We start from the raw sequence: 22,521 nt of genomic DNA on the forward strand, positions 1-22,521 counted from the left end.
GGGATGGAGCATTCACCACTTCCCTGGGCAACCCATTCCAGTACCTCACCACTCTAACAGGAAAGAATTTCCTCCTTATATCCAATCTAAACTTCCCCTGTTTAAGTTTGAACCTGTTATCCCTTGTCCTATCACTACAGGCCCTAATGAAGAGACCCTCTCCAGCATCCTTATAGGCCCCCTTCAGATACTGGAAGGCTGCTATGAGGTCTCCATGCAGCCTTCCCTTCTCCAGACTGAACAGCCCCAACTTTCTCAGCCTGTCTTCATACGGGAGGTGCTCCAGTCCCCTGATCATTCTCGTGGCCCTCCTTTGGACTTGTTCCAACAGTTCCATGTCCTTTTTATGTTGAGGACACCAGAACTGCACACAATACTCCAGGTGAGGTCTCACAAGAGCAGAGTAGAGGGCCAGGATCACCTCTTTTGACCTGCTGGTCACGCTCCTTTTGATGCAGCCCAGGATACCGTTGGCTTTCTGGGCTGCGAGCTCACGCTGCCTGCTCATGTTCATTTTCTCATCAACCAGCACCCCCAAGTCCTTCTGCGCAGGGCTGCTCTGAATCTCTTCTCTGCCCAACCTGTAGCTGTGTCTGGGATTGCTCCAACCCAGGTGTAGGACCTTGCACTCGGCATGGTTAAACTTCATGAGGTTGGCATCAGCCCACCTCACAAGAGTGTCGAGGTCCCTCTGGATGGCATTCCTTCCCTCCAGCGTATCAACCGAACCACACAGCTTGGTGTCATCAGCAAATTTGCTGAGGGCACACTCAGTCCCACTGTAGGGCCCACTTAATCCCAATTTCTTATTAGCATGAGAAATAATTTCCGCATCTTTCACTTCTGGGATGGGCAGACAAAGTAATTTGAATTAAACATCCTTCTCAAGTATATACCAAATCTAGTGAGGCATACAATAAACACTGTATAACAATAACAAAATTTCCTCTGACAACTAATAAGTCAACACCAAATTGCCAGCAAAAGCACAAGATAACCTACCGCAGGTAGTGCAAAAAATGAAATTGCAAATACTGAAAAACAAGATGCAATGGTCTTTCCTATCCAAGTCTGAGGCACTTTATCTCCATAGCCAATAGTTGTAACAGTCACCTGTAAAGAGAAATACATAAAGCATTACAGCAAGTACTAATGTGGCAAGTTTGAGTTGTTAGTCTTTCTTCCTTTTTTATTTATTTTAAAGAAACATTAATTGCATTCCCAACTCTTCTAATGACAGGCTGTGTGACATTAATGAATGTAACTGTCCCCTTCAGGTTTACGATCCCACCTACAATAGATGGAAAAAGGTATAGGAAATTGAATTACAATAAAATACTTTTTTAAAATCTCCTAAAGTAAACCCTTTAAGTCTTCATGGCTGAGTCACCTTTACAGCATATGAAGTTACTAGGAAATGGGTTGCCTGCCTGTGTCATACACTTTCCTTAGGGGTACACTGCCAACAGTTCTTTTCTTTAAGGGCAGGAGATATTTGCTGAGAGCATTCCAGGGCTTTTGCACAGAAAAAACATATAAATACTCTAACCACAGACTGGGGTCAGACATGAAGTACTCCAGAGAATAAAATTGGTATAAGTAGCATAGCCGAAAAATTTCCATGCAGTAAAGATCCAGAAAACATAGTCTAACGAATCACTAATTCATGTAATACATAGAGAGTAAGAACAGATAATTTAATGCACACATGCAGGAAACATCTGTTGAGTTCGGGTTTCAAAACACTGAAGCAAAGATTACCACCACAGTGATGTAGCATAACAAGGCTTAATAAGTCATTATTTGCATGAGCTCAAGGAAAGAATGGATTTGTTTGAAGTAGAAGGATACATCTGGCATCTGCAAGCAATTTAAATTCACCTATGACACAAGCTATTTCCGAATTTGGAAATTAGAGAGGTTTTATCTGTAACTTTGAAAAGTCTAATCAGATCAGAGCATGTGAAACCACATGAAGTCCTCAAGCAGTTGAAGCACACCTCAATTGCTGGCAGTCCAGATTTTTTTCTGAAAGCATGGTCTTCAGGTGCCCAGGACACAGAGGATGTTAGTCCCAGATGGTAATAGACACGGGCTATCCCCACCTTGTCCTGCAGTTGCTCCTACTTCACCTGTCTGCTGTAATGCATACAACCCAGCAACTGCAGAAGTGCAGGCAATGCCCAGGGCAGCATCTCTAGGGGAGGAGAGAAGGGAGGGGCAGAGTTATAGAGGCAAGATGTATGTTAAGGGGATGAAGGGACAGAGAACCTGGGTTTGGGGGTATAAAAGGTTATGACAAGTGCTTCAGTAAAAGTGTGGCTGTTGACCACTTTAATAACTGTCCAATCCTAGTACGACATGAGATAGCAAACAGAAAACATATGGATGTAATTTCTGACCTGAGCTGTAGCTCAGAAACACACAAAGTAAGCTATCCATAGTCAAACTGTCCACCTTCTAAACAACATCATTACGTGGCTGTTAAACACACAACAAAGCACTAACTGCTTGAGGTGGTAATGTGAAATGTTTATTGCTAGCAGCTGATATGCAAAATATTCAAGTATTAGCATTTAATTTTTTAGCACAAGTTTTTAAGATGTGGCTTATTTCCAAAACTGTTTCATATCATACAAAAGCATTTTAAGAATTAGTAAGGCAAGTTAAGTACCCAAGTACCTTTTTGCCTGCATTCCTGAAAGTGTTGTCGAAATACCATCCTAATTCAGGGCCTGATAAGGAACTGAAGGGATAACATTACCTCCTACCTACATAAGAGGATCAATTTAAAAAAAATAAATATCCTACATTCAAATTAAAATTTCCTGTTAAAAAAATGCAGTATAAAAACAGGAAATACAACTACAGGAAAAGTAATGGCCTCTGATATCTTCTTAAGAAAAATATTATGAGAGAAGATAGTGGTTTATGCCTCAGTTTTTGAAAATATTTACAAATGCTTGTCACTGACAAGCTTTATCAACTATTCTGTGTTAAAATCTTAACATCATATCAAAATATATACATTAAGTAGAAACATGAAAAGAAATAGGTGCATTTGAGCTGACTGAATTATAACAGAAGAAAAATTCATATGCAACTAAGAAGTACTTGTCTCCACTTTCCCATCACCCCCCTACCCATCATTTCTCAATTGGTCTATATGAAGCACCAGTGACACAAGAAAAGTATTCCCTGTTCTGTTTGTTTAGAATTTTCTTAATAAAATATTTTGCAAATCGGATTCCAAAACAAAGTGTGCATTTAAGTTAACATTCTTCTCTGCCCTCATAACTCTAATCCACCAACAAATGCACTGTATCCTAAAATTACATTTTCTTTTTTCCCCAAGATGTATGCTGTTGAAACCTTACATGCCAAGTTTCTGCCCTAAATGAATTTTTATAGTCAGATGATTATAACCCCCTAAAGAGTACAATACTAATTTTACAGTTGTAAAATACAATCTTATAATGGAAATACTGACTCAACTTCTACTCTAGCATAGTAAATACGTTACCATAATGAAATTAAATTTATACAAGAGCTCACACATTAAATTTTCATTGAAAAGTCACATGTAGAACTAATTGTTTTAATTAGGAACAAAATCTTATTCATCCATTCACTATTTCAGAACTTTTATCTGATATACTTCACCACAGGCTTTGGTATTAAGACTAATCTTGTTCCTATTAAATATGCATCAGTAGTCTGAAGGAGGAAATATGAAGCCAAAATCTACACAGCAAAGAAGAAACAGTAATGTTTGTCACCACTGAATAAGAAGGAGGTTTGATTCAAGGCTAAAGCAAGACAGCAATCTGATCAGGTGAGTAACAATGATCTGTTAACAAAATCCTTGCTGTGCACCTTGCAAAAATTTAGATAGTTAAATATGTACAAAATACAAGAATGCATGACTCAGAGGCATTAAAAAAGCAGGACTCGGGGAGCAAACACAAGCTAAAAAGCCAAGCATATAAGCCAAGCTTACAGAAAATACCTTAGCTACTTTGTTTTTAAATTTGCAGTGCTGCAATGTCAACATCAATTGCACTATGTATTGTTTTGCATATCAAATAACACTCAGAATTTTCTGACCCACTCACAATACCCATCCTGATAAATCAAGTAATATAAGAATATCAGCAACATCAACCTATTCCTTGACTTCTTTATAACTGAGGTATAGTAAATTGCCAGATGGTTGGAATACTCTCCTGTAAACCTACATGTAATGAACACATTAGAAGCCTTACTGCTCGACATCTTACTCAGTAGCTGCATTTATGCAAGCTGAATACAAAGTGAATTTTTTCCAAGTTGCTGAAATCCATGTAGCACAAGTGCAAACAGATTAGACACTCATGATTTTATTTTACTGTGAAGTATGCTCTCTATAAAGCCAAAAAAGAAAAAAAAAAACCACAAAAAAAAACTAGTGTGATCTTTTGCTATTCATTTCCAAAATGACAGTATTTTTCTTCCTTGTGCATATAAAGATGTTAGCAATAAGAACTGACTCACACGACAGAAATTTCACTCTCTGCTCCCAATCACCTCTCTGTACATTGCAGCACTCTGAAAAGAATCAAGTTACATCCTTCAGATGAACAGCTTAAGAAACTGCATTATACAGGACACAAATGTTTTGAAACACTGAAATTAAAATCGTAATCCAAAGCTGAAGAAAGAACTTCCTGGTCACTACTATTACAAACATTTAAAGGGGATATTTGGATTCTTTTTCTACTTAAAAATTCAGTCACTTCATGCAGCTGTCATTGCAGGCTCAAACCGCCATTCTCAATGCAACTGAGTACATAACTAAAGACACAACTACATCTGAAGGACACTGAAACACTTCTAATAACTTAGGATACAAAACGAAATGGAAGTACACATCCAATTGCAAAACCAACAAACAGAATATGTTTTCAGTGTCATGTCTCATAAATTATAGAACCTTTTAATGCTACTTAGCCATAACTCTTAAATCTTAGTTTAATACCCCTCAAGGTAATTTTCAGCCATCAGTTCTGACCAAATTACTGGCCACCCTAGATCATCTGAAAATGGACTGGCTTTCCCCTTACTGTTCCTGTTGGGACGTTCTGCCAGAACCTCATGCTTCTGATGGTACCAGACATCAGAAGCTCCCGTCTTCATTTCAGAAAGATGGTTTTCCAGCCTTGTTTATCTGTTCCATCGTTTCATGGTCAGTTTATCCCTCTCCCCTCTTCTGTTGTCTCACTCCTGCAGTACACACACCTTCAACACATCACACTCCAAAGGCTGCTGAATCCCTCTCTCAGGATGTTTCAACTCACAAATAAAAGCTGTTTTCACTTGCTCTTTTAAAATAGCTTATTCATCCCCTGGATCATTCTGGCAGTAGTAATCAAGAAGGACAAGGTACAGAACTTACACTAAAATAGGGAGAATTGTTCATTATTAGTGAAGGTATAGGCAGTGTTGGGGTTCATCTGAGCTTCCCTCCCCACCCTAAGTACCCCTACCAAAATAAAATGATAACCAAATTAGGAAAACATAGTCCAGTAAAAAGACTTAAAACCTCCCAGAAGGATGGTTATTTGATCATTTTCATTTCATCCTTATGATGATCGTTTTTACTTGGAGTGAACAGACAATTTTAGATCTGAACTCAGTAGCAAACATATACATGGACACAAGATGGAAGAACATCTACATCTGTGATTTGTGACTAAGAATTTAAAAGGGTATCTCTACATCCACCCCACAGATTTTCATTAAATGAGGACAAAATGTAGCTGGAACTGCTCATGGAGCTGAAGCTCAGAGATGAGAAGGCACTTGTGAGATGCAGAGATTGCATTCATAAATAATAACCCTCATATCTTCTGACTAACACTCAAAAAATTCATAAGATAAACAACCCTCCCCCCAAAATCCAAAACACATCCTCCCAAAAAATTAGAAAAATAAAAATTAAAAAGGATATGACAGCTCTACAGTTGGAATTCTTGACATGTGAACCACAGAAAGAATAAGTGTCACCTACTGTCTAACACTGAAGTCAATGTACATTCCTCAGCAGCTTTTTTATTTAGAAGGGGGGGAAAAAAGGGTTCTGAATAACACAAGATTCCTTTCATGTAGCATTTTTTCAATATTTATGTTCAACTATTTATAAATTAGATCAGATCTGTTCTAATTTAGCAAAAATTCTATGCATGTGTAGTTTCAGGTGTTATTTCCTGCAACTTTTCAGCAAAGCTTTCCCACAGTTTTGACTTTCTATTTACATGAAGCACGTACTGATAAATAGGAACATGGCTTTCTGTATGCTTAGAAGCAAGCAGACTTATCGATGTTTTGTTGAATTCAGTCCTTGGTGAGAAATCATATATTGCTGAAATAAATGAACAAGAAACTCTTGGCTAAAGCTGGTACTTGCAGACAGTTGCTTGATGCAATTCAAAGAACAGGAACAGCATAATATCCATGCATGGCTATATTTAATCATTGCTTGTGGCAAACAGTCTTCATGATCAAAGAGACTGTCAGCACAATCCACATAACAGTTTTCTCGGAGGATGTTTTTTTTCAGCTGCGAAGGTTAGAAATTGTGTATTATTCAGTGGATATCAAAACGACAGCTTCCCTCAGTCTGCCTGAGGCAATAACAGTGCCTGACAGTGGTCACATTTGGCAGATTTGGCAAGAACATGAAGTACACTATTTTTAATTTCTTAGCATCTGTTATTTATTTACTTATTATTGTGGGGTTTTTGTCCAGACTCTATCCTAAGTGTTTAAGACTGTTAGTCTGGACCTGAAGGTCAACATAAGCACACTAATTTTGAATACTGATATTGGGGAGCTGAAAGATGCATCAGTTACTTGTGTTTTACTTGCAAAAGTTCAACTAGTCTTTTGAAAGACATTCAGATATGCAGCCATTGGCAGAATTATTTATAGAACATGTGCTGCATTCAAACCCAGCAATAACAACAGACAAGTCTTTACTTTATGCCATAAGGTAACCTTGGGTTTCTTCAAGAAGCTCATAAACTGGAACAGTGAATAGGCTAGATCCCAGGGTTCTCAAGGAAATTCAAATAAAGCCCAGGAGGCCAATTTACATATGGAAATAAAAAAGCAATATAGATTTATAAATAACAACAACGAAGAACATGTAATTAAAAGTTATGCACCCTATGAGGATGCCTGCAGTCAGCAAAGCACAGTAATATAAAAGTACCCAATTCCAGATGCAGCTGAATTGTGGTAACACAGAACTTTAATATGGTTTACTTTATGCTATGCTACATATCCTACTGTTGCTACCCAAGGAACTTGTTTAGCATTGCAGACCCACTGATACAACAAAAAAAGTGCAGTGTTGTAGAGTGAGAAAGGGGATGTAAAAACATTATTACGTACTTCTAGAAGCATTCTTTATGTAAGGTAAACGCACTTTCAGAGAAGTATGATCAGATACATTGCCATACAGGTCAATTATCAACGACAGTGTCTGAGACAGGACCTATGAAGTATCCTCTTCTTTGTGTCCAGTTCAAAACAGACTGAGACAAGTTTTCAGTGACCAGAATTTGTGGTATTTAAGCTATTCTGAAAATTCGGGCTAAAGCAAAGTCGAAACTTGAGACCTAACACTTTGAGGTTTTGGAGTTTGAGAAGCATCCTGATACACCTCCAAGGTATTGTCCTAATTTTACAGGGCTTTTTCTTAGCAGAAAACATGAAGAATATTATCAAAAGATGAGAAATGGATGGACCTGAATCCAGTTCAGTTTTGTTGGCTAAGTATAGCATCTATGTTTAGAGCAGAACAAGAGCATCAAATTCTACTTCTAATATCAGAGAAATTACATGACCGTGTTCATCTGTGTTCATTGAATGCAGTCTCACACTTCAAGTGGCCTGCTGCAACATAATAGAAGTTATAATGGAGAAAGAATATTACCACAAATAAATTTATTGATTAAATAAGCTCACTGTAATTAGACAAAATAACTGGCATGCCTATTAAGTGACTAATAATTCCCTGAAAGGACAATATTTCAATATCCTGACAGATCATACCGCTTCTATGGAAGGCTTTACTGTATTTTCAGTAAGCCAATCTGTCACATACTTAATTTTTAATGCCAACACCAATGACAGCATGTGTTTTTAAATGCAGCTATATCTGCCACTGTTAGTTACTGTGTCATCTGACCACTGTATTGGAAAATAAAAATGCTGTGATGACATTAAAGCATTGAAAAAACTACTTGCCAGAAAGCCACTTCCTTGTCCTACATAGCAAGTTTTCTGATCCTAAAAGAGGCTGTATTTAACTGTGGCAGGCAGCAAGAGGAAACAATTCTGCAGCAAATCTTAGTAGTAACCTAAACAAAACCCACTGCATTAAAAAATGGCTACATATGTATCTTAGCACCAGGAGACCTGCAATAGACTTGCCTATCAATAGATCTTTCCTTCCTGAAACAGCAAGTGGTACTGTTTGTAGGCAGAAGACTATAAAAGCACATGCACATGAAGAGGTTTATTTTAAAAAAATCTTTAAAAAATGTTTTATTAGTGAAAGAGGTGTTAGGCCTGCCTTTCTTGCACATGTACTTACTAGTAGTCTCATTTTTAACAAAAAAAGGAACAGTGCCTTTTGATTTAAACCATCAACGAGAAGACGCCAGAAGATCAGCACATTTTGAAAATGTAAGCATGGAATCATTAGTTGATGTCCATGCATTCTTAAGACATGCAGCACTCAATGATGACAGTTTGTTTTATTAAGCTACCTACAGCTAAAGCGGATAAAACCAGGCCACTGCTTGAATGGCAATAATATGAAAAAACAGCTTCCAAAAAGTAGCTTTTTTTGAATTGTAATAGGAAAAGGAAAGGGAAAACAATTGCAGTGCAGAGCAGCCAACCTAATATTTGCATATCGTGAGAAAAGAAAGAGGGAATTGTTACTAGCAAAAGCAACAAAATTAAAATATTTACTCAAATATAGTCCCAGAATACAGCAGCCAAACTAGTAAGTACCTATAGTAAACAAAAAGAGAAGACAACTGTCACTAGCAACAGCAAGAAAGTAGAAATTTATCAGCAGAATTAAAGATACATTCATAACAAACCATGGCAGCATCCTAAAGAAACCTGAGAAATCCCTGAGCAAGATTATACATTGACATAGCACAGACAAATGCCATGTAAGGATACTTAGTGGATTCCAAAGCAATATGATCACTTTAAAACAGTCCTGTCCCTGGATTCCTCAAGTATCTCAGATGCTCCTTGTTCTGGACTTAGTCTGTTCTGAATAAATAGGGAATCACTGTCCCAGACCAAACTGCAAACCATGGATATTGGGTAAAAAAAAAAAAAAAAAAAAAATAAAAAAAGAAACCTCCTCCCCAGAAAAACAAACACACACTCAAAATTATCCCAAAACTCTAGCCCTGATTCAGCAAGACTCTTATCGCCTTAGAAGGCTGAACCCTACAGTGAGAAGGGAAGAAATAATCACTGTAACAGAAGGGAAGACTATAAAGAAATAAGACTACATGTTTCTACACCTTGTATACAAAAGTTGATCACTTTCGATTACATAAGACTGTAACTACCAAATAAAACTACTGATCATCAATAGTATTTTCTTATTTTTCACAAATTACAAACCCAGAAAGTGTAGTGAAGTGCAGAAGAGGCCATTTCAAGTGCTGCTTCCTTGAACTTCCCATTTGAAGGTGTCAGCTGTGTTTACAACATTTGAAATTGTTATACTTACTACTCCCCACCACAGCGCATCTGCATAGCTGCCAAACTCTGTTTCTCCAGAATCATTTACAGCATCTTTTTCAGCCAGGTATACAAAATAAGAGGAAAAAATCAGGCCCAGAAATCCGATGTAGAGTGTAGTTATCAGTTCCTGCAAAGAAAATCAAAATAACAGCACTATGGCAGAGGGGTTGGAACTTGATGATCTTAAGCTCCTTTCCAACCCTAACTATTCTACCATTTTATAATATTATTGAGACACTTATATTACCTATCACTGATGGTTTTTAAAAGATAATGGAACAGAAGAATGTCATTTCAGCCCTTAATAAACATTGACAGCAATTGTTGGCTGCACCAATTAACAAAAATCCACTGAGCTCACACAGTCAAAACAATCTTCCCACCTGCAAGCATGATTCATTACCCTTTTGTTCAACAAAAAGTAGTTGGGTAATTTTTTCAGGCAGTGCCACATTGAAAACAACTCTGGAATAGGATAGGTATTTTTAGAAATACTCAGACTACCTTTCAGAAGTCTCATTTCCTGTGGTTATGCTCAACTACAAGTCAAAAGTTTGCCAAAGTGGAGGTAAATATTTTTAATCTTTTAGGAACTTTCTGTCCCTTGAACAAGGCAGAACCACCACACTTGGTTAAAATAAATGACTGCCTGCCTCCACAATAAATATATTTGACGTCATCAGCATGTCTGCATACATGTTGCTCTTAATGTAACGACTTCTGCATTAATTATTACAGCATTCCTCAGAGTGCCCCAACTTACTTGTCTGTGTATGAACACTACTGATCCCAGCAGTCTCCATGTACCACCCTGACGGTCAACATGTAGCATTCGCAATATCTGCAGAAAGCGGATGCCCCTGGAACACAATTCTTAAATGAATGAAGAGACCAAAGAGACAAGAGAAGAAATGGAGGCAGAGACAGGAAGTCTGTCTCTTCCAAAGAACTGTTTAGAGAGAGACATAGTACTTTATTTTAGACTTATCAGCTTGTCTCTTTTCACTCCATTCACCCATCTTTCATCTTGTTTGTTACAAAGACAGCATGGGGAGATTGTATGAGAGGGACAGACCTTTGTACACATGGCTGGTAAAGATAATTCAAGGATTCAAGAACTTTGGACACAAACTGTGAATGCTTCTAGAAATCATTCAGCTCGTATTTCACCTCTTTGCCAGGATGGGCAACAACATACAGAAACAGCTAACTAAAGAGCTGATTTCTTCACCTCTGAGGAATTTCACAGGCACTTTGAACAGTCAAATAATATTTTAAAATCCTCTTCTTACGAGAGTCACTGCAATCCTAAAGCACCACTGCAGCTAGTATGCAGAACACAGTACACTGCCATGTACTGTAATGACATTCAAGAAAACCAAGTGGTGTAATTACCTGATAGCCGAGGTTGCAAAAACTTGACCTTTAGAGCCCACACAAAGAACTATCATGGAAGCAATAACTACAATTAAATCTGGAAAATAAAAGTCAATTAAGAAAATGAGTTAGCAGCATCTTGCAATACTTCTGCAAGACTAGAACCAATGTCAATATTACTGTAACAATTTGAACAGTCACCCCAAATTAAGATTTTATATATCTCAAAAGATCTCTGCTGTAACATATAAAGAAAATGTAACTATGTGATATGCTAGAAAGGTTATACTGAGATTGTCCAAGATGCCCACAATCTGGATGAATGACAACTGTGATATAGGATACTGTAAAGCAGCCTCAGCAGCCTGGAATCCTTACTAGCTATAACCCATGAGAAATTTCAGCAGCTTCTACCTATTATCTCTTCTGTGTATCTTATTTTCTCTGCTGGTTTAGACAGTGTTTTATTCATTGACAGAGGTTTTGGGGTTTATTTCATATATAAGAAAACTGCCCTACAATTATTTAATCTCTCCTAAAAGTCTAAAAGGGAGAGAAAAATGAGAATTAGCATATAAGTCTAATTTAGTTTAAGTCAGTCATTACCCTAGGACTGTACTCTAACTCTCTGTGCCTCAGGCTTAGTTAATTTGGAAAGGAACTCTTTATTTTGAAGAAAGAAATACTCCTTGAAACATATCTGGGAAAGCAGAACTTTGTTTTGCTTTCCAAGCTGAAATAAACTGGATGATGTTTCAGAACCCCTACTGTTCTAGGTCTCAAGAGAAATGGATTGTGGAAAGAGTGTAGAGATGCAGTCAAAACCACTTTATAGTTACAGTCACACCTGAGATACAGTTTTTGCTTATATATATATGTATATATATATATGCACAGAGAAGCTAAACTGAACTATTTTATAATTGTAAAAATACTGAGGTACAAACCTTTGTATTCTATATTCAGCAAAATTGTAAGTAATTTATGAAAAAGTATTTCCTCTGCTCAACAACAAATAATGTTTCTGAGTAGTGGAAAAAAATATGTCACAGAACAAGAATTACTATGCTTCTGTAACAATACTCCTCTGGTTTGTTTAATCTATTTATATTTTAAGTGCTTCAGGGCAAGGATCTTTTATAGTTCTCTCAATATTGGCTAATAAAATACAGACTGATTGTGGATTATTACGTATCTTTCAGTGAAATTGTTAAACACATGATGAGCATTCTAAAAAAAAATGTTTTGTGATGTATATGGAATATATGCTTGTAATTTCTAAGAACGTGGAAGTTGCATTAAGAGGTGAACTGCAGTGAGTATCAAGGGAAGTCAGGTGCCCAATTCCAAATGCATCACTGAAAACCATATTTTAATCCAAAAACCACACAAAGTAATTACAGTGCATCTACCATGCTCCATCATGCAGTATGTAGCTCAGAGTGCAAAATGAACTCACAATAAACTATTTAAATGGCTGCTGGGGGGGGACGACAGAAAAAAAAAAAAGCTGTTCAGTATATTTAAAATTATGCAGTTGTAGCTATTGTACAGTGCCTGGGATCCTGAGGTCACAGGGGACAGGACTATGGCCAACTTATTTCTGGCACAACTTCAGATCACTTGTAAAAAAAAACCACTCTGCTCTTCCAGAAAAATAAACCAAGCAACATTTGTTCTCAAATGACAGTGCCACAGATTTCTGAAAGGAAATTCGGATCTACACTAACACTAATGACAAGATCTCTTACTCTAACTTGGCTTCAACTACTGTAGGAATTCCACTCCTCAAAACTTTCAAGAACAAGTTTTACTTATTGTTTACATCAACTTTGCAAGCTGTGCATACTCACCAATGATTGAAATAGGCTTCCTAGCAAAACGAAGCCTTCCCCATATTCCAACATATTTACTGCGGCATCCTGCTGACCATAACCGAACCACATATTCTGTTCCGAAGAATACTACTAATACAATTTCCTAAAAGAAACAGAGAGACAACTAGATTAATTCTCTACTTTACAACTTTCATCTTTTTTCAGAGTGTACTAAGAAACACTAAAAATTTGCAAGGTGACAAAAATGTCAAATATATTGAAATGGTTTAAAGTAACACAGAAAAACCTGCAAGAGTAAAGAAAGAAAAGACTAAAAGCAAGTTTAAATATTTTATTACATGCTATTTGGCTTGTCTACACATATTAAAACTGAAAAGCATTCTCTGCAATTCACTTGGTCTAATTCAAACAAAAGGTTCCCTGACTGAGCCAAAGAAAACAAGTAGAATCTATATGCAAAAAATGAGTATTTTTAGTCACATATTTCACTTTGGAAGAGCTGTGCTTCATATTCCATTCACTGTATCAGCTTAACCTCCCACTTACTTATACTTTTTCAGTCTTCCTTTTATCTCACATGGATTGAAGGCAGATTTCTAGTACCCATTACCAATATGTCAGCCTTCAGGTGCACTGAAAACATAGCATGCCTTTCCCATCCTCCTGTCAACAAATAGAGACTTCAGCAGAAACAGAGGTCTAGTCCTGACACACTGCTGGTATCAAGCTATGTGTTAGCCACAGACTCATGCTAAGGTATGACTTTGGAAATGCCTGCAAAGTGATAGGTGATAGACATCTGGCGTTCTTATTGATTAGACAGGGGAACAATTGTGACATATTTGGAACTTACTAAAGTGCAGATAAACCTTGCTTTTCTACAGACTGGTTGTGCACAGCATACACAGCATGGTTTCCTTGAGTATCAGGGAGCTGCAATAAGTCTTTACTGGACAACTTGATTAATAACTGGTCACATTCTCTATCTGAGCCTACAGCAGAATCTACTAATTGGAACAGTAACAGTGGCTTGTAATTGAAAGCACATGACACATGGCATATGGAAAGTGTAAAGCAGAAAAAACAATCATAAAATATCACACTTATATAGGATAATGCAGATTATAAAACCAAGACACTTATTTCAAGAAGTCATTTAATATAAAGAGCAACTGCAGAGAAGGTGACATGGGGATGAACTTTTTATCCAGCCTTCTGACATTGCCACGTGGTTCACCACTGTTTTTCATAGCAGACTGGCAAATGGGAATCAAGATGGCACCTATGATTGTTTTCTAAATTAACTAAAATAACCAGGATACAATCCTAGTCTAGTCAAGATGAATGGGAGTCATATTAGTATTAGCTTCAAAAATCCATGGGACATTGCCCTGAATACTGAGTAAAATCATAGGTCTGTGTACAACAAAAAGAGGGGGGAAAATGTTATGCATTGGTCTAATTCATTATTACCTTTTTGTGGCTCTAAAAAGCTACTCTTCTGACGGCATAACAAACTGTTAATCTCAGGGCACTACAGTGTTGAAGTCCAGCTCTGTGACACTTCCAGAAAAGCTAGGTGAACATTAGCCAGGACTCTTTCCTTTAGTTTTGGCAATCTCATAGTCTGTGTGAGATGTCTGATGCAGCAGAAAAATCATCACAATTGCTTATAGTCACTTGTATTGCAGACAGATTTTCAAGATATAATGAAACTGTCCAGATTGTTGGTTGGACCTTTCAACCCATCCAAGAATCTCTTCTACAGTTTCATTTTGAAATGATCCACCAGAACATTTTTTTTAATGGGACTATTATTAAATATTTTTAATAAAATAAAGTCATAATGAACTTCATAAATCTAAAGAAACAGCATCTGCAGCAGACATTTTAAGGAAAGCCTGTGTCTTATGACAGAAACTTCAAAAACAATGAAACTCTTCCTTTGTCCAATTTCACCTAATGTCATTTATAAACCTATAGTGAATGGCAAAATTATAAGCTCAGCTTTACATGAGGTGTTGTTGATTTGTCACAGCAAAATAAAGCTTGAGAGGCTGCATTTTTGGATCAGGTGATTACATTCGTTTCACAGACACGGTCAATAAACTCTTAACATCCACATAGTCTTCTGTATGCAGAAGGCTAGCATGTCTCCTTTTATCACTACCATAGAGGAAACTCCCATAACAAGAGGCAATAGCAACCATACAGGAAGTAAAAACTGTCCTTCACCCAAAATAACTAATTTGAGGAAGGGATGTATGGCCTCACATAGTCTGTGATAGCACAGATAATGCTGTTCAGATATCCCCAAAAGCAATTACCAAAAGTAAAAGAACAACAAGAAAAATTTCTTGGTAGGCAAATTAAAACCCAGAGGAAAGTTCATGTTTTAGCACAGTGAAACTACAAGCAGCACTCGGACCATGCACTGTAGCCTTGCCAGGATCACAGCTTCAGTTTTATGGCAAGAAGGTAGAAAGTGAAAGCCTGGATTGTGCTTTAAAGGAGGACGTATTCTCCGCATAGGAAATTTGCATTGAAGTTGTGCGCGTACGTTTTTTAAAGGCCCTCTATGGTTCATTGGATAACAGGCACACTGGCAAGTATGCAAATGGGGGCTGTCCCAAAGACAATGAGACAGACACGCAGTCAATGGTTACTGTCATCCAGCTCTTTGCATGACATGCAGACAAGCTTAGAGAACATTGATTGTCCTATAGACCCTGGTGACTGGAGAGAACAACCAGTCGGCTTACACCAAGACACATTTTTCATTCCTGACGTTTTGATAAAGGGTTATTGACCTAAATGAGACCCAAGGTATTCAGCGAACATCAGGGGTGAAAGTGCACAAGCTGTTCTTCATGGTCATACACAAAACGTCCAGGTATCCATTAGCAACTGGCAAATTCCCCTCCCCTGCCCATGGCTGTGTGACAGACAAAAGCGTTTTTAATATCTTGTGTTGCATAAATCTAATAAGTAATCTCCTGGGGGTGGGAGAGGATGATGAATTTCTAAGTAATAAGTAATTACACACTTATATTAGTGGCCAGACACCTGCAGACAAGAAAAAACACAGAAAACTATGCTTTCCTGAGCTACTAAAATATTGCCTATATTTTCCTGATTAAAAGCTTAACACAAAACTTTACACTAACTAGAAGCTTGCTGACCTGATGGCCATAGTTCATTTATGCTAATCAGGGCTAATTTCAGTTAATAAGAGTTACCCTGGCAGACAGCAGCAATGCCTCACACCTGAGAACTTCAGCAAATCTGAGATGCACCACAGATTAATTCAGTGCACTGAAAGCACTTCCATACTTTCACCTCATTGCTCGTTTAACACATATCTAAGTTCACTGTATAAAAGTTTGTGCTTCTCACAACGAATGAGCGAGCCTGAAACATGGCTTTGAGAAGCTGATACAGGAAAATAGAAGGATAAAAGGCTGAGCAGACAGACAGGATGTGAAGAATGAGTGAAATAAGAAACAAAGGAACATTTAGCACTATGGAAAAAATACAGAGAAAAATAACTGCTTGCAAAACACTAGTGGGGGTGGAGATTAAAGTGCAGTAGAGGAGTATTCTTGGTTAAAATTACAGACACAAAAGAACTGCACTGTGCAAGGTACCATTCAATCCTAATCAATTTAATAGTGATCTCCTTTCTACAAGGAGAAAACAAAACTACAACACCAAGACAAAAAGCATACACTTGCATGGTAAAGAGATCCCTGTAAGATGTGACAGTTGAGTACCTTCCTGCTTAAGAGCTTTCTTGCTTAAGAGAATTTTTTTCCTTTAAATTATTGTTTTGTACATGGTACCCTCACTTCTACCATCCCTCCTGCTCAGCCCAGGCATACGCTTAATGCCATCTTCATGCTTTCTCAGCCACACAATCCAACACAGCCAAGTATCAGATTAACTCTGGATGAAAAGGTAGAGATGAACATGAGATGCACGTGTGGATTGCTTTTCTTGAAGAATCCCATGTCAGTAAGTCTCCAGCTGCAAACAATTTCTAACATGTAAACTCAAAACATTTTCAATTAAAAGGTACATGTAACTCTAGTGTAACAAGTCTTGAGTATTTCTACTGTGGTACAGTGCTTGGTAAAGTACAACAGCTCTCTGGGTAGCCATTTAGCACATGACAGAGAATGAAATATTTCTCATAAAAACCAGTAAAGGAGCTTAAGTGCTCACTGATGCATTGGTGCAAGAGTGTGACCAGCATGAGGGATCCATTTCAGAAGTCTCAGAAGAAGAAAACAAGAGATTTTTCAGTGCATCTCACTACTCACTTAAAATTCTGACATGGAAACAGAAGTTCCTTTGAGTTGATCCGGTACTATGTGATTGGCTTTGGGAATTGCTTCAAGTATAATAAAACAGCCACCAAAACATAAAAATTATCCTCAGCCTGAGATAGATATGTCATAACTTAATCACTTGGCTAAAGCACAGCTGTCATCACCTGACGAAGGAACTTAGGCAGGATCCAGAAAACCACAGTCCCCTGAGAAGTATATCCATGCTATCTGTCATTACAGCCCACATCACCACAGTTCCCATGGATTAATCACGGCTTCATAATAAGCCAACACATGGAAGACACAGAGAAGGCCTCAAAAAACTGCTGTGATGAAAAGCCCATGTAGTAGGTTTGACTTACACAGAAGAACTGGACCTGCTATGGGTAAGGACACTATCACCTTGACAAACTTCCAGATGCCACTAGGCAAAAGAACAAGAAAGCCTCTTCCACCAGAGGGCAATAGGGAAAAGTTACTTATGAAAAGAACTGCGTCTGAAGTGAAGGAGGAACCAGACTCATCAGCTGTGTGACTGGAGAGTCAGATCTATGAAAACAAATGCATACAATTACATTAGCAAAGCAACTATCTGGTTTATTTTGCTACTTAAATGCATTTTGAAAAGCCCTTCCTTTACTACCCCCCCCCCACTGGATTGTAAGAGCTGCAATCCAAAATTGGGAGGCATCCAACATCCACACTGTGAGATAAAGTGCAGTAGCAACTCCAAAACAAAGGACAGAGTCCCTAAACTTAGCTGAAGGAGATGGTTTTAAGCAAATAGATTAATAGCTTAGATTAAAACCCTGATATAGAATGGATCATGACACCATAAAACCAACTATGTAACAGATAAAGAAATTGTCTCTGGAGGCTGAGAAAGCTTCTGCATAGAGAACATACTGCCTGAGGCTCTGCCTGTAGATCTCAAAGCTGTAACTGCTCATGGAGCGCCACAGAAGTTCATGCAATCATTTGATGAGGGAGGACTATGAGGTCATCTGAAACCTGTTATGAACAAGAATGCCTTTACTCTGAATATAGACTTTTTCAACGAGCTCCATAAACACAACATGTTTTAGGAGCAAGGAGGCAATGCGTATCACCATATTATATCAACTGGCTACTGACAACAATAACAAAAAAAAAAAAAAAAAATCAAAGATAATATACAGCTTATTTTATCTGCCATAGAGGTGGCTACCCTAAAAGGAAAAGGAGGTAACAAGCGCAAGAAATAAGAGACATTGATGAGGGGGATGACTTCCAAGCCTCAGAAGTACATACTTCCTGTACTGTAAGAATTTCCTCCCACCCTAATTTCCACTGAGAATATGACTCCTACCCATCTCTGCCATAAGATATGTAAGCTCTAACACATTATCCCCATCGGAGGTTTCAACATTATTCCCACAATTCTTTCAAATTTGGCTTCTTAGCTTCAAGGATGATAAAGTTCCCATTAACTCCTTTAAACAAGAAAATAAGCTCCCCATAGCTTATATAGTGATTGCATTCCAAGCAGCATTACCTCATCTATAAGATGCCTGTGGCACTACTTGCACTGATACCTATTTGTAAGCCAAGGCAAAAGAAGAGATCTGCTACAAAGCTTGTGTGCCAACAGTAAGGTGGACCAGTAACCTCCTTGCAATCTCAGGCATCAGTAATGGAGGCAGGACACTGCCAAGTTTTGTTCAGAAGTTGTGACAAGGACTCTGAAGGAGCCAAGAGAGGGGACAACAGATCTGCTGATGCTAATGCAAAATGAAGAATGGGGCACTTGCCATCAGCCAAGGGCTGTAGAGCTGCATTGGGCAACAGAGAAACATGCTCAGCATCTTCACAAGCAGGACGCAGCATACCCTCTACAGCTACCAAAAGATTAAAAAAAGCAGGAATGTGTCTCTTATGTAGACCAATAAGTTACATATACACTCAGATGAAGGCAGCACGCAAAAAACAAACACTGCAGGCTACAGGTTAGTTCAGAGAGCGCTAGAGTCCACTTCACAGCACACTGCTCACCTGACACATCAGGGCTTTCAAAATGCTTCAGACAGCACTTGCATATAGCCCAAGCAGGGTATGCAAATTAACAGCAGCAAATGCAACTGTTTCTTCTAATCTCACTCACGTTTTATAGAGAGGCCCCTCTTTGTTCTGTTGAAAAAGGCAGGATTTTTTCCTGAAAGCTGTACTGTGTTTCTAAGAGACACAGAACAGAAAAATCAGATGGCCCAGGCAAACAGACAAATACCAAGCTCAATGAAGTAAAAATCCCAATTTGATGAAGTACTGATCAAAAATAAAAAGATACATGGTTTTTCATATATATATTAAGATTTATTGAACATCAGCAAGTGCCAAAAGCGCTATTTAGGACTGGGGATTTTTCTCCCCTTACTTTATCTCCATACTCCCAAAGATTTTGTAAATTGCATCTTCAAGTGAAAACCAATAATACTATGTTTAAAAAAATGTTTAGAGCCAAAACACTTGGTATTCCTTGCTTTCAAAAAGCCTAGCATCACTAGCTAAAATTCTTTATCTAGCATATTTGGCACCAAATGATTTAACAGACAACAGAAAACAAAAACACAGAATCAGTATCACATTTCTATCTTCAGAGGTCCATAAGTAATCCCAAGAAGTTACTGAAGACCATTACAGAACCCTTATTTAATGTCTTTAATTAAGATGAAATAATATTTACGCGAGTGTGCATGCTCTGAGGAAAAACCGCATGCTTACTATGAGACAAGAGTTAGAAGAGTTGATTGTGCTGAACCTTTTCTATTTTCCCTTTATCAGTGCTGAGAGCACAGAACAATAAGACTGTGACCAATAAAGAATACTGCAGGCCTGTAATTTTAGGTTGAGTTTTTCCAAAGCCTCCATGCAACTAAATCCGATTGAATTTCAATAGGAGTCGGGCACCTAACTCCCTTAGGTGCATTTAAAAAGCCTTTCACTGATTTCCTTAGCTCTCTTCTCGCTTTGGCTTCAGCCAAATCCAAACACAGACACTTGAATCTTTTCCACCAACTACAAAAGGCCTCAGATGTCAGTGGTATAACTGCACGTGAAGGCATGGTCTCAGAGCACAGCTGCGTTAGAACAACTTTCCACACCATCACCCTGCACAAGTCTCATCATAATGCTTCATCTTTAGCGTTTGAACTTAGTTGCTGATGATATCCACCAGGAATTTACAGAAGTAAATTAAGCTGGGCTTGCACATTTGGTTTACGATATTTGTTTTAGTGTGGAGTTCTCCCCCACTACAAAGTATGCTCAAGAATTAGACTTCAAACTTCAAACCCAACGTATATATATGGTGTATGGCAAGAGTCATATGGAAGTGCCAACATGCTCACACTGGTGCAAAAATGATTAAAAGACCCCACTCCTTTCTGTTTATTTCATGAACCTCTTATTCAGGCCTTCATCAAAGTCTCTAAAAGGAATTCATACAGGACAATCTCCTTCAAAGTGAAAAATGCTCTGGCTTCTGCCCAGTGCAGCATATGCTTAATTTTATAACTCACTGAGTTCAAAAGAACTATTCACCTACTTCAGATACTGTCTAAAGCCCAAAGATAAAACACACCCGCAAGCTGTACAATGCCCCTCTTCATTCCCTGAGTAAGCAGGAGTCGGGGAGGCTTAGAAGTCAGGAGCTCAGAGCTGGACTTGCTATTCAGCTACAGGTTTCTCATACAGCTTTGAGCAAAAAATGTGCAGTCTTTAACTCTGTTCCAAATCAGAGAAACCCACTTTTCTCACCATCCTCTCCCACACACATGCTCCAAAATGAGATAGTAGCACTGTGGATGGAAGTACACCTGGATAGGCAGAGTAACATCATGAAGCCCTCACATCTAAACCCCACGAGCTACTATAAGCTATTTCAACAACTTGCTCCTGCAAAAGCTGGTACAGAGTACATCAAATAGGAACTCTTTTAGATTAAGTTCTAACTTCATACTCCTCCTGTGTAGACAAGACATCCCCTCCCAGCCCTGCTCTCCCCCTGAGAAGGGAGGTACAAAATGGTACTGAGTGCTACACAACCTTGCTTCAGGATTTCAGCTCTACCCTTCCACCTCCTTTGCATGGTTTTCAGCTTTATGGAATCCTCTCTGGGATGCAATATATGTTGCACAAGTAAGACATTTCCAGATGAGTGAGAGGTCACCAAGAGGAGGACATTACCCCTATCTCTACATATACTCATGACATCCTCTTTTTCTAGACGCAGTGTTTTCAAGATTTATCCTCCAAAAACAAGATTTCTGGCCTGAGCAATGACCATGCTCTTCAAAAACAGTTTAACAAGAACTAAATTTTAAATGGACTAAACACTGGTTTCAACCACCCACAGATAACAAAAGAAAAAGAAAATCTTTTGCAGACTGGAAGGACAGAGTTGTAGGATAAAGCTGTCAAGTTCTGAAACAAAATCCTGCATGGCTAGAAGCAGGGCATTCATTTCACACACCTGACAGCCGCTCAGTTACCAGTATCAGGCTCAGCGTTGATAAGAGTTCAAGTGCCATATTTCTGTTTGACATTCCCATAAACACAACCTGCTTTTGCCTCAACATACTTGAGCTCTCTCTCAGGCCTGCTCCAGGGAATACGCATCATGCTCTTCCACACAGCTGCAAAAACAGTCACACACTAAACTTGTAGTCCAGGCACTTAATGCTCCTCACAGGAAAACACATGCTAGTTTCAGCTAATAAAAAACTCCCAGATGCCATATGTACACAGCCCATTCAGTCAGCATTTTACAGTTGCCTCTAAAATTTGTGAAGGAGAAGAACTATTCCACATGCAAAATAAACTTAACTGAAAGCAACAAAGTCAGCATTTTCAGCTAAGTGGCAAATACATTTCACATACTGAAGGCAAGTAGTTTCCTTCTCACGCCAATTTCCTGCGGTCATTGCAATCAACAAGCTTTAAACAGTTGCGGCTATCATTCAGCACATTGGGATTATAGCATACTAAAATGAGAAGTTAATTCATACCAACCAAAGCACATGATTAACTCGGTGCAAATTCTCTCTAGAACTTTGATAATGTTCCAAATGGACCAAACTAAACTTACATTGCAAATGAAGATATAAACCAGATCT

At 38.2% G+C, this 22,521-nt stretch overlaps 1 protein-coding gene across 6 annotated transcripts in view; it reads right to left on the reverse strand.

The window, feature by feature from the left end:
* KCNQ1 (potassium voltage-gated channel subfamily Q member 1) overlaps nt 1-22,521 on the reverse strand; it is a 392,885-nt gene that overhangs the window by 256,520 nt on the left and 113,844 nt on the right. For all 6 annotated transcript variants that reach the window (XM_057412834.1, XM_057412832.1, XM_057412830.1 and 3 more), the window contains exons 3-7: nt 13,056-13,182; nt 11,221-11,299; nt 10,589-10,685; nt 9,812-9,952; nt 1,003-1,113 (exon numbers count right to left, since the gene is read on the reverse strand). In XM_057412834.1, coding sequence (XP_057268817.1) covers nt 1,003-1,113; nt 9,812-9,952; nt 10,589-10,685; nt 11,221-11,299; nt 13,056-13,182 — 555 coding nt within the window. The remainder of the gene's footprint in view (nt 1-1,002; nt 1,114-9,811; nt 9,953-10,588; nt 10,686-11,220; nt 11,300-13,055; nt 13,183-22,521) is intronic.

The sequence above is a fragment of the Pezoporus wallicus genome, unplaced genomic scaffold, assembly GCF_028554395.1.
Source record: "Pezoporus wallicus isolate ANWC-B61680 ecotype Strahan unplaced genomic scaffold, APGP_CSIRO_Pwel_v1 scaffold_6885, whole genome shotgun sequence".
Taxonomy (NCBI): Eukaryota; Metazoa; Chordata; class Aves; order Psittaciformes; family Psittacidae; genus Pezoporus; species Pezoporus wallicus.